The sequence below is a fragment of the Galeopterus variegatus genome, unplaced genomic scaffold (genome assembly GCF_000696425.1).
Source record: "Galeopterus variegatus unplaced genomic scaffold, G_variegatus-3.0.2 Scaffold1891, whole genome shotgun sequence".
Classification (NCBI taxonomy): domain Eukaryota; kingdom Metazoa; phylum Chordata; class Mammalia; order Dermoptera; family Cynocephalidae; genus Galeopterus; species Galeopterus variegatus.
The window spans coordinates 256953-269952 of record NW_007728002.1 but is presented as its reverse complement, the minus strand read 5'-3'; the positions used below and the strand labels follow the sequence as shown (position 1 = coordinate 269952).

The 13000-nt window shown below is 38.7% G+C and overlaps 1 protein-coding gene across 1 annotated transcript in view; it reads right to left on the bottom strand.

Moving 5' to 3' along the window:
- Positions 1 to 13000, bottom strand: part of TRPM6 (transient receptor potential cation channel, subfamily M, member 6) — a 126504-nt gene that overhangs the window by 66569 nt on the left and 46935 nt on the right. Inside the window, exons 14-17 of the mRNA XM_008579473.1 lie at positions 12824 to 12925; positions 11014 to 11291; positions 9676 to 9904; positions 2244 to 2396 (exon numbers count right to left, since the gene is read on the bottom strand). Of these exons, the coding sequence (XP_008577695.1) occupies positions 2244 to 2396; positions 9676 to 9904; positions 11014 to 11291; positions 12824 to 12925 (762 nt within the window). The remainder of the gene's footprint in view (positions 1 to 2243; positions 2397 to 9675; positions 9905 to 11013; positions 11292 to 12823; positions 12926 to 13000) is intronic.

Here is a 13000-nt window from a genome sequence, read left to right as displayed (position 1 = left end):
ATAGATAGATAGATAGATAGATAGATAGATAGATAGATAGATAGATAGATAGACAGAAAGACAGACAGACAGAAAGACAGACAGACAGATACACAGCTTTTTTCACTGTTCACTTCAACAAGCAAACTGAACTTAATGTGAACAACTAAATAAGCATAAAGCCAAACAGAATATCTCACATATAAGCATCGCATTCTATTTCTAAAGGTGTTAAGTCAACACTACATTTCTTCTCTTCCCTTAAAAATTTTGAAATGGGGGGCCGGCTCGTGGCTCACTCGGGAGAGTGTGGTGCTGATAACACCAAGGCCACGGGTTCGGATCCTACATAGGGATGGCCGGTTCGCTCACTGGCTGAGCGTGGTGCTGATAACACCAAGGCCATGGGTTCGGGTCACTATGTAGGGATGGCTGGTTCGCTCACTGGCTGAGCGTGGTGCTGATAACACCAAGGCCATGGGTTCGGGTCACTATGTAGGGATGGCTGGTTCGCTCACTGGCTGAGCGTGGTGCTGACAACACCAAGCCAAGGGTTGAGATCCCCTTACCGGTCATCTTTAAAAAAAAAAAAAAAAATTTTGAAATGGTCTAAACTTAGCAATTGTATCACATAGCAGGTACAGTGACAAATGTGACAAGTCCAGCTTGACTGGCCCAGCTTTGTAAGGGAGAACTTCTCACACATTCTACAGAGGTTAGAATGTACCTGTCCTCTTAGATGCAGAGAAGAAGAGAGGGGAGGGGAAGGGAGGGGAGGGAGGGAGGGAGGGAAAGAAGAGAAACACAAACATATCCAAACACACCCAATCAGAGTGGATGTCCAACCAATCTTAACAGATGCAGAGATAAAAAAATTATAATTAAGTAGTTTTCATTTAATATTTACCAAACATGTTCTAAAATATTATAACAAATATCTCATCAATGCAAAAAGCACATTAGACAAAATGTTAGATAAAGATGCTTCATTAAATTATTAAGAACCACAGAAAATGTTTACTATACCTCACAATAAATAACAACTTTATAAGCAGTGATCCCAATCGAGACATAAAAAGCAAATAGTGGGCCGGCCTGTGGCTCACTCGGTAGAGTGCGGTGCTGATAACACCAAGGCCACGGGTTCGGATCCTATATAGGGATGGCCGGTTTGCTCACTGGCTGAGCGTGGTGCTGACAACACCAAGCCAAGGGTTGAGATCCCCTTACCGGTCATCTTTTTAAAAAAAAAAAGCAAATAGTACAGTTGGAGTGGCCAGTTAGCTCAGTTGGTTAGAGCATGGTACTGCTAACACCAAGGGTCCGATGGTCGATCCCTTTACTGGCCAGCCACCAAAAAAAAAAAAAAAAACCTGCCTCAGTTGACCCTTGAACAACACAGGTTTGAGCTGCGTGGATCCGCTTACGCATGGATTGGATTTTTTTGAAAACTTTATTGGAAAATTTGGGGTTAAGTATGTCATGAATGAATGCATACCTAACCAGTCCACTAGGCTACCTAAAAGGGCTATTGGTGGGCTATTAGTAAAGTTTGGTGGGAATCAAAAGTAATATGTGGATTTTTGACTGTGGGGTCAGCGCCCCTATCCCCCCGTTGCTCAAGGATCAGCTGTGTATGAGTTTTCACAGCACACTGCACACACATCTTGCAGTGAAGATGGGACTCAAGAGAAGTAGCTCAAGTTACCCATAAAAGCGTATGCATCTAGAACTCAAGTGAAATTACTCATAGCCACTGGATATAACAAATGAAAAGACTGTGCAGTGGAACGCTGAAGTTCAACACAAATTCTAATCCTCTATCTTTATAAATAAAGACTTTTAAGACATGAGGCATTCCTCATTGTAGCTTTAGAGAAGTAGCAAGTCTGTTATTCTATTATTCACAAAGGAAAATACAAGTGAGACAGCTGTTGAGATTTAATAAAGACTTTGATTTGGACTTTGAGGTAGAAATGGAATATTTTCCCTAATTATATATGGGATTTAATTAGGTCTATAGTCCATGCTGTACCTGATCATAGTATAATATGATTAAGAAGAAGAGAACTAAATGCTTGACCGATGAATCAGAGGCATTTTAGAATAATGTATAACCCCAGGACCATCTGTCATCACTGGCCTAAAATAGTGGCAACAGAAATTTTTGCTCAGGAGATGACTTATAAATATACTTCATGGAAGTGTATGTTTGCATGCAGTCAATATCATGAAAACTAAATTCACTGTGATTTTGCACTAACCATACAGGCACTTTCTTTGGAATTGCTGGGGTTCTGGTCACTGTTATACCACGTAAACTGGAAGTCCTGGGACTGGGGAACATGGGACATCTCAGCTTTGCTTTTAAATTCCAAAGTCAGAATGGTAGGTGGTAAAAGAATACTTATGATGATCTGCAAAAGAAAGCAAAGCATACCAAGTAGTATGGGTCACACAAGATGTACGTACTATTCCAATAACAAAACTAAGAATTTAACTATATATAAAAGTCAGAGCAATCCCCAATTCAACTTATATCTTGATTCTACACATGTTTCTTGACTCTAATTTCAGTTCTAGAAGTGTCTCCCTTAGAAATACTCATCAGTACACGTATATATGGATCAGAATGTTCATTGCACAGTTTCTTACAAAAGCTAAAACCTGGTATCAACCCAAGTGTCCATCTACAGAGGGATATTTGGTTTGGGACAGATGGAATACTACGCAACCACTAAAAAGACAAACACAATGTTGAATATAATGAAACATTATCCATGCTGTATTGCTAAGTGAAGAGAAAGCAAATTATAGAACAATATATAAAGTAATACCATTTTGTAAAAAAAAAAATTAATTTAAAATAAATATGTGTATACATATATGCATTTAAAAATTTTAAAGTATGCCTATGACACTGTTATTATTTACCCCTAGGGGGACCAGAGCAGAGCAGTGAGAAGTATTATTTTTCAATGAGCACACACTGCTTTAACAGCTTTTTGAAACTATAAAGTAGACATTACCACATAAAATACATCAAAATGTATTCATATTATAAAATCAAGAATATAAAAACTTACCAAGTGTCATTTCTGTTAGATCCATCTTCCATCCTACAAAAATATTTTCTCTGCCAGTAAAATTAAATGAATAGATCCAGACATCCCCTATTTTTTCCATTAAATTGTTATCATTCTTGAATTATTATCAGTCTTTTCAAAAGAATTTTTATGTTCAACTTGTATGGCCTCTCAAAGTAAAAGAGTTTAGAAGATTTACTAAATGCTCTGAAAATCAACTTGCTGAACACTATTTCAGGCTAAAAGTAAACCCTAATATTCTGGGATTCAGTGACTAAAAATAAGATTAAATCTGACTTCCCACCATTTATGATTAAATAAATTGAAGTCCTATCCTTGTCAACCCTCATTTTTTTCATGCTGAAATGACCTTTTATTATTTTGTTTTAAAGCTTGATCTGTGCAGATTCTCTGGACTTTCTTCAGTTCTACTAATAAGAGTGTGTGTGTGTGTGTGTGTGTGTTTTCATATGTGGAACCCAAAATACTCTTCTAGGTCTGGAAAAACCATAGTTACCACGAACAACGATAATATTACATTAATTAATTCCTAACCCACTTCCTGAAGAGGCCGCACATTTTTTGCTGCCCTTGTCCATGATAGAACAACTGGGTTGTGACACAGCATTCAATGACATCAATATCCCATCTTCAAGGGATATGTTAGAGCCTATCATGCTCAAAGCATTTAAACGAGTTTTCCCATACACATACTCTACATGGTCTTCCTGCAGTCTTCATCCACTTGGAGTTAGTCTAACCAGAACATCTTACAATTACTTGCAAATGTGTTCCCAAAACTCAAAAGCCAAGCACCGAAAAATTAATAATTAATAATGGTTTACTGCAGCTCAGAGACTTTAAACAACTAATTCAGTCCTCTTTATTAACTCTCTGTTATGGGGCAAAACGTTTAGTCTTGCTTCCCTTAAGTCTCTTTTGGTGTAAAGTAAATGAAGAATAAAAATTCATTAAATTCTCAGTAGTGAGGATTTCTAGTCCACTAAGGTATGTAGAAGACACACACGTGGGGAAAATCATTTCTTAAACTACCAGCTATCTATAGGCCATCTCACTCCCTGAACATTTGAAAAGAGTTTTGCCAAAAGTTGCCTGAGCTTGTGTAGCTAGAGGTGGACCCATCCACATCACTGCTTCATCATCTCCAAGGCTGAAATCAAAGCAGGTCAAAGGAGAACTTCTTCTGGAAACAATTGTAAAGAGGAATCTATGTTAGCTCATTTTTGACAGGCATTTTTCTTACTTCTATAATCTCATCAGTGGAAATTGAAATGTGTAAACTCTTTTATATATTTTATATCTTATATCATTTTTTTAAGTTTTCTATAGCCTGTTTACCAAAAATATATTTTTTAGAACATTCATTCTCTTTTGGACACATTATGTTTTTAAAAACTATAGGAACCGGGCCGGCCTGGTGGCGCACTGGAGAGTGTGCCGCTTGGGAGCGCAGCGGCGCTCCCGCCGAGGGTTCGGATCCCATGTGGAGACCGGTTCCCGCTCACTAGTTGAGCACGGTGTGGGCGCAGCACCGAAGGTTGCGATCCCATTGCCGGTCCCCGGTACGGGCGCGACACCAAGGGTTGCGATCCCATTGCCGGTCCCCAGTACGGGCGCGACACCGAGGGTTGCGATCCCGTTACCGGTCAGTAAAAAAAGACAAAAAAGGAAAAATAAATAAAAATAAATAAAAACCCTAGGAAGAATAAAACTGAACATAAAATATAGTTTTATGTAGCTCTTAATACTCATGCCTTATCCTCTCTCATACACTTTTGTCAGCATATATGCTTCTTAAGCTTGACCATAAAATAAAGCTTTAAGCTTAGGTTTGATGTAAAAGGTTAAATGTCCTCAGTAGTCAACAAAATTACTTTTGATAATGCAAAATGAGGGATGAGGCTTAGAATTTAGAGACGGTTAGTGGTGGGAACAATGCATTTGAGGGCAGCCTAGGGCACAGCCACTTATCCCCTGCAACACACTGGATGAGCAGAACAACAGAAATTGCTCATTTTATTTGGTTTATTATCTGTTAGTATTTTTAAGCCAAGACAATTTTCACCAAAAATCTCATTTACCTTTGTTATAATTATCAGAGGTAATGGTATTTAGTAATAACAAAACCTTGCATATGTTTGTATATGCTTTTACTTTCTAACCACCTTCAGACAAGAAGGTCTTTGTGGTTGGCAGAGTAAATGGAATTGTCCCCATTTCTGAAAAGAAATGTGGCAGTGGGAGATAAAGTAGTTTTTGGAGGTTCCTCTGGGAAGATCCCAACTCATCTGTTAGAATCAAAGATATTAATTGGTTTCCTGAAGATACACTTCTGGAACAACCAAAAAATGAAACTCAAGAGTACAGAATTTCACACTAAACTAATGTTAAACTCCATAAAGCAAGTAAATTTACCTTTAACCAAGAGTGTTTCCTCATTTTCAGGCGCCCCATCCACATGTCCGTCAGTAGCACTTGGGTACAAGTGTGTGAGACAATGGGTCGCAAGCCTCCCGACACAGCCAGCTTCAAACACGTAGAGTTGCTCCAGTTCTTGAGTTCATAGGTCAACAGCTTCATGGCCATCCGCTCATTCTGCTTGAATGCCTTCTCCAACACGTCCAGGGCGAGCTGGCCAAACTGTCTGCAAGAACACAGTGGTGAATGTGGAAAACAAAGGCAGGTGACAGCCCTGCATTTCTAGAAACATTTTAGAATGTTCAGAAACATTCTACAAGATTGGATATGACACTCGGAAAATAATTAATTAGGCTTTATAAAGAAAGAGCCAACAGCAATTTAATAATCTCAGTTTGCTGAAACTGTTTTAAAAGGATTGCTGCTCAGGAAAGGAAGGGTTTTCCTTTTCCTAAAGGAACAGAACTAGGGGGTTTACACTGTAGCCTATAGAATTTAGGGTACACCTGAACTATTTATGGGGAGAAGCCACTCCGCATTATATGACAGGCTATATACAGTTTGGTTGAGGACTCCCTGGTAAGATCTAATGAAGAATGCGTTGACCAAAAAGATGTTCAGAACTAAACTATGAACTAAGAAAAGTTGTGGAAACACTTTTTTTTCTTTTTTTCTTTTTTTTGATTACGAAATATATAGATGACTTAAGGAAGAAAACCTAGAGATACCCTCAGGTAATTTTCCAGGAGGTTGTTTTCTCTGAAACATCAACACTGTCATTCTCTGAAATTTTTTTAACTGAAATTATAAATTAGTTTGCATGAATTCGAGATTTCTTTCTTCACTACTATACCACTTTAGTAATTAAAAAATTGAAAACATTTCTAACATTTCCATATTCCACCATTACTCTCTGGTTCTTTACTACAATGAATTTAATACAATGAATTATTTCCCCAGCTGAGATATACTTAAAATAAACACAAGTCTTAATTTAACTTAGCATCAAAGAGTTTGAGAGTTGGGAGAAACTACCAAAATCATTAATTGAACATTTTATAGTTAGGAAACTAAAGGCCATTAGACGGGTTCCCTGACTCTCCCGATTAGTACGCAGCTAGGCTAGGACCCAAGTCCCCTGACCTGAAGACCACCTCCCTTTCCTTTATTCCACAAAGCTCCTTAAAATACTTAAAGACCCTTTTAATAAGAGACCATGAAATGCATGGCAATAGTCCACTTGTCTTACAAGTTCAAAGGTAAGGGAGATAAAAGTGTCTAACCATTCTAAGAACTGTCGATGTTTAGTAGAGACCATGAAATGCATGGCAATAGTCCACTTGTCTTCCAAGTTCAAAGGTAAGGGAGATAAAAGTGTCTAACCATTCTAAGAACTGTCGATGTTTAGTATGAAGTGAAGAGAGAACTCCTACTTTGAATAGTTTTTCAACTCTTCTGACGCATCATCCACCATGTTGCTTTCCTTAGCTTCTTGGGCCATCGCCTGGTAGAGGATACAAGCAATCACCGCCTTCACCGTGGCCTCCTCTCCACGCTGCCAGAAGAACATGGCCATCTTCTGCCTTTTCATTAGCACAGCCCAAACCAGCAGCTCATTGTAAGGGTAAATGAAGTCAGTAGAGTCGGGGTTATCTGATACATTTTGTGCTTCCTTTGACTTCTTCGTTGATTTATGGACTGCAGACTTTTCCTGATGGGAAATAAAATACACATGATTTTCCAATAACTCAGATGCATGCTTTTTTTTTTTTTTACTTAATGCCACACAGCAGGTATCCTAGAGATATTTTTTTAAATCACTACTAAAAGAGAGATGGAAATAATCATAGGACTTTATAAACAAGCAAGCAAAATTTAGACCTTTTTTTGTTATCTATTTAATAGATCAAGAGTCCCTAAGGTGAGATACCAGTAACGTTTGAGGATATACCCAGTAACTATATGACAATTTTCAATTTCTCAAGGAATGACTTGAAATAACATACTGAATAAATGAGAATTATGAGGGGGAAAAAAAAAACAAAACTTCTAACCTCACCTTAGTAAATAGATTCATTATTTTCCCCTTAGAAAAATGTCACTAGTATTGCCAACATGCATTCAAATAGATTGGTTTTAAGTTTCCTTTCCTTTATTCTAATTACATTTCTCTGATGATGGTAATAGGTGATAATGAAATAATATTCTCCACCTGGTAAACCCACTCTTTACAGCTCGTCTCAAACACCACCTTAACTCCCCCACGCTTCTACATGGCTTTGTGTGTCTCCATTTCAGCACTCATCACACTGTACTACAGTGACTACTTTGAGGAAAGTGGAACTATTTCTCATCATCATTATGTCAGATCCCAACTCATCTGTTAGAATCAAAGATATTAATTGGTTTCCTGAAGATACACTTCTGGAACAACCAAAAAATGAAACTCAAGAGTACAGAATTTCACACTAAACTAATGTTAAACTCCATAAAGCAAGTAAATTTACCTTTAACCAAGAGTGTTTCCTCATTTTCAGGCGCCCCATCCACATGTCCGTCAGTAGCACTTGGGTACAAGTGTGTGAGACAATGGGTCGCAAGCCTCCCGACACAGCCAGCTTCAAACACGTAGAGTTGCTCCAGTTCTTGAGTTCATAGGTCAACAGCTTCATGGCCATCCGCTCATTCTGCTTGAATGCCTTCTCCAACACGTCCAGGGCGAGCTGGCCAAACTGTCTGCAAGAACACAGTGGTGAATGTGGAAAACAAAGGCAGGTGACAGCCCTGCATTTCTAGAAACATTTTAGAATGTTCAGAAACATTCTACAAGATTGGATATGACACTCGGAAAATAATTAATTAGGCTTTATAAAGAAAGAGCCAACAGCAATTTAATAATCTCAGTTTGCTGAAACTGTTTTAAAAGGATTGCTGCTCGCACACACACACACTCACAAATATATTGTCATTGTCATACTGTAACATTGGGTTAAAATTAATTTCAAGAAAGCCCCCAAGCAGGGGAAAGATGCAAATTGGCAGAAGGAAGCAGCCTTCAAATCCAGCTAGCCTTAGGGAAAGGGGTAAGAGTGCGGTGTTACGCACACACACACTCACAAATATATTGTCATTGTCATACTGTAACATTGGGTTAAAATTAATTTCAAGAAAGCCCCCAAGCGGGGGAAAGATGCAAATGGGCAGAAGGAAGCAGCCTTCAAATCCAGCTAGCCTTAGGGAAAGGGGTAAGAGTGCGGTGTNCCCGCCGAGGGTTCGGATCCCATGTGGAGACCGGTTCCCGCTCACTGGTTGAGCGCGGTGTGGGCGCAGCACCGAAGGTTGCAATCCCATTGCCGGTCCCCGGTACGGGCGCGACACCGAGGGTTGCGATCCCGTTACCGGTCAGTAAAAAAAGACAAAAAAGGAAAAATAAATAAAAATAAATAAAAACCCTAGGAAGAATAAAACTGAACATAAAATATAGTTTTATGTAGCTCTTAATACTCATGCCTTATCCTCTCTCATACACTTTTGTCAGCATATATGCTTCTTAAGCTTGACCATAAAATAAAGCTTTAAGCTTAGGTTTGATGTAAAAGGTTAAATGTCCTCAGTAGTCAACAAAATTACTTTTGATAATGCAAAATGAGGGATGAGGCTTAGAATTTAGAGACGGTTAGTGGTGGGAACAATGCATTTGAGGGCAGCCTAGGGCACAGCCACTTATCCCCTGCAACACACTGGATGAGCAGAACAACAGAAATTGCTCATTTTATTTGGTTTATTATCTGTTAGTATTTTTAAGCCAAGACAATTTTCACCAAAAATCTCATTTACCTTTGTTATAATTATCAGAGGTAATGGTATTTAGTAATAACAAAACCTTGCATATGTTTGTATATGCTTTTACTTTCTAACCACCTTCAGACAAGAAGGTCTTTGTGGTTGGCAGAGTAAATGGAATTGTCCCCATTTCTGAAAAGAAATGTGGCAGTGGGAGATAAAGTAGTTTTTGGAGGTTCCTCTGGGAAGATCCCAACTCATCTGTTAGAATCAAAGATATTAATTGGTTTCCTGAAGATACACTTCTGGAACAACCAAAAAATGAAACTCAAGAGTACAGAATTTCACACTAAACTAATGTTAAACTCCATAAAGCAAGTAAATTTACCTTTAACCAAGAGTGTTTCCTCATTTTCAGGCGCCCCATCCACATGTCCGTCAGTAGCACTTGGGTACAAGTGTGTGAGACAATGGGTCGCAAGCCTCCCGACACAGCCAGCTTCAAACACGTAGAGTTGCTCCAGTTCTTGAGTTCATAGGTCAACAGCTTCATGGCCATCCGCTCATTCTGCTTGAATGCCTTCTCCAACACGTCCAGGGCGAGCTGGCCAAACTGTCTGCAAGAACACAGTGGTGAATGTGGAAAACAAAGGCAGGTGACAGCCCTGCATTTCTAGAAACATTTTAGAATGTTCAGAAACATTCTACAAGATTGGATATGACACTCGGAAAATAATTAATTAGGCTTTATAAAGAAAGAGCCAACAGCAATTTAATAATCTCAGTTTGCTGAAACTGTTTTAAAAGGATTGCTGCTCAGGAAAGGAAGGGTTTTCCTTTTCCTAAAGGAACAGAACTAGGGGGTTTACACTGTAGCCTATAGAATTTAGGGTACACCTGAACTATTTATGGGGAGAAGCCACTCCGCATTATATGACAGGCTATATACAGTTTGGTTGAGGACTCCCTGGTAAGATCTAATGAAGAATGCGTTGACCAAAAAGATGTTCAGAACTAAACTATGAACTAAGAAAAGTTGTGGAAACACTTTTTTTTCTTTTTTTCTTTTTTTTGATTACGAAATATATAGATGACTTAAGGAAGAAAACCTAGAGATACCCTCAGGTAATTTTCCAGGAGGTTGTTTTCTCTGAAACATCAACACTGTCATTCTCTGAAATTTTTTTAACTGAAATTATAAATTAGTTTGCATGAATTCGAGATTTCTTTCTTCACTACTATACCACTTTAGTAATTAAAAAATTGAAAACATTTCTAACATTTCCATATTCCACCATTACTCTCTGGTTCTTTACTACAATGAATTTAATACAATGAATTATTTCCCCAGCTGAGATATACTTAAAATAAACACAAGTCTTAATTTAACTTAGCATCAAAGAGTTTGAGAGTTGGGAGAAACTACCAAAATCATTAATTGAACATTTTATAGTTAGGAAACTAAAGGCCATTAGACGGGTTCCCTGACTCTCCCGATTAGTACGCAGCTAGGCTAGGACCCAAGTCCCCTGACCTGAAGACCACCTCCCTTTCCTTTATTCCACAAAGCTCCTTAAAATACTTAAAGACCCTTTTAATAAAAGAGACCATGAAATGCATGGCAATAGTCCACTTGTCTTACAAGTTCAAAGGTAAGGGAGATAAAAGTGTCTAACCATTCTAAGAACTGTCGATGTTTAGTATGAAGTGAAGAGAGAACTCCTACTTTGAATAGTTTTTCAACTCTTCTGACGCATCATCCACCATGTTGCTTTCCTTAGCTTCTTGGGCCATCGCCTGGTAGAGGATACAAGCAATCACCGCCTTCACCGTGGCCTCCTCTCCACGCTGCCAGAAGAACATGGCCATCTTCTGCCTTTTCATTAGCACAGCCCAAACCAGCAGCTCATTGTAAGGGTAAATGAAGTCAGTAGAGTCGGGGTTATCTGATACATTTTGTGCTTCCTTTGACTTCTTCGTTGATTTATGGACTGCAGACTTTTCCTGATGGGAAATAAAATACACATGATTTTCCAATAACTCAGATGCATGCTTTTTTTTTTTTTTTACTTAATGCCACACAGCAGGTATCCTAGAGATATTTTTTTAAATCACTACTAAAAGAGAGATGGAAATAATCATAGGACTTTATAAACAAGCAAGCAAAATTTAGACCTTTTTTTGTTATCTATTTAATAGATCAAGAGTCCCTAAGGTGAGATACCAGTAACGTTTGAGGATATACCCAGTAACTATATGACAATTTTCAATTTCTCAAGGAATGACTTGAAATAACATACTGAATAAATGAGAATTATGAGGGGGAAAAAAAAAAACAAAACTTCTAACCTCACCTTAGTAAATAGATTCATTATTTTCCCCTTAGAAAAATGTCACTAGTATTGCCAACATGCATTCAAATAGATTGGTTTTAAGTTTCCTTTCCTTTATTCTAATTACATTTCTCTGATGATGGTAATAGGTGATAATGAAATAATATTCTCCACCTGGTAAACCCACTCTTTACAGCTCGTCTCAAACACCACCTTAACTCCCCCACGCTTCTACATGGCTTTGTGTGTCTCCATTTCAGCACTCATCACACTGTACTACAGTGACTACTTTGAGGAAAGTGGAACTATTTCTCATCATCATTATGTCTTCCTTTACACACCCACCTCCCAAATTCAACCAAACACTCAACATGAGCCTAGAGTATAATAAAGGCTCAATAATTAGTCTTTTCAATTCGAGGGGTCATAGCAAAAAATTATAATCCATTTCCTCTATAAATAAAGAGAATCTGTGTTCACTGATGATGACCAAGGGTGATTTTATAAAATACCTTTTCATACCAGGAGCTATGGAAAGCATACCTCTTTCAGCCAACATAGTAACCATTTACATGGAAACTCTTGAGCAAAGGCATTTGTCCCCAGTGGAAAGTGGGACTAAGGAAGACCCGGGCAAGGGGGAATAAAATGTTGCACGTGCGCACGCACACACACACTCACAAATATATTGTCATTGTCATACTGTAACATTGGGTTAAAATTAATTTCAAGAAAGCCCCCAAGCGGGGGAAAGATGCAAATGGGCAGAAGGAAGCAGCCTTCAAATCCAGCTAGCCTTAGGGAAAGGGGTAAGAGTGCGGTGTNGGCAGAAGGAAGCAGCCTTCAAATCCAGCTAGCCTTAGGGAAAGGGGTAAGAGTGCGGTGTTAGGTGAATGATTTCACTTTTAGTGTCATCCCGCAGATTGTCTGCCTGAGTCACCATCTGGACATGGCAGAGGTAGGAACAAAGAAGAGAGGCTGAAGTGCAGGTCCAGACAGTCATTTAGTTGCCAGTGCTGTGTCCTGGCCTTTGCTCACTGTTGTTAGAGGACAGCTGTATTATGCTTTTGACTTGCAACTTCTGTCTATGGTATTTGTAAATGGTCCCTGTCTTTGTACTTCCCTTTCTCCAACTTCACATGAAGAAACAGTCTCAATCTGCAAAAACCACTTATTTTCAAGTCTATAACCAAGTAAATGTACCTTGTATTTGCATGGCTGGGCAGTTCTAATGAACTGGGAATGCAGCGTGCTTTCTACAGACTCATTTCTGTTTCCTGAGGGGCGTCTCCGGTGAAGGGGATGCTGGGAAAGGGTCTGTGCAAAGCTGGACACTGTCTGGCATATGTTGTTATTTTATTTTTTAAATAAAACAAAAGA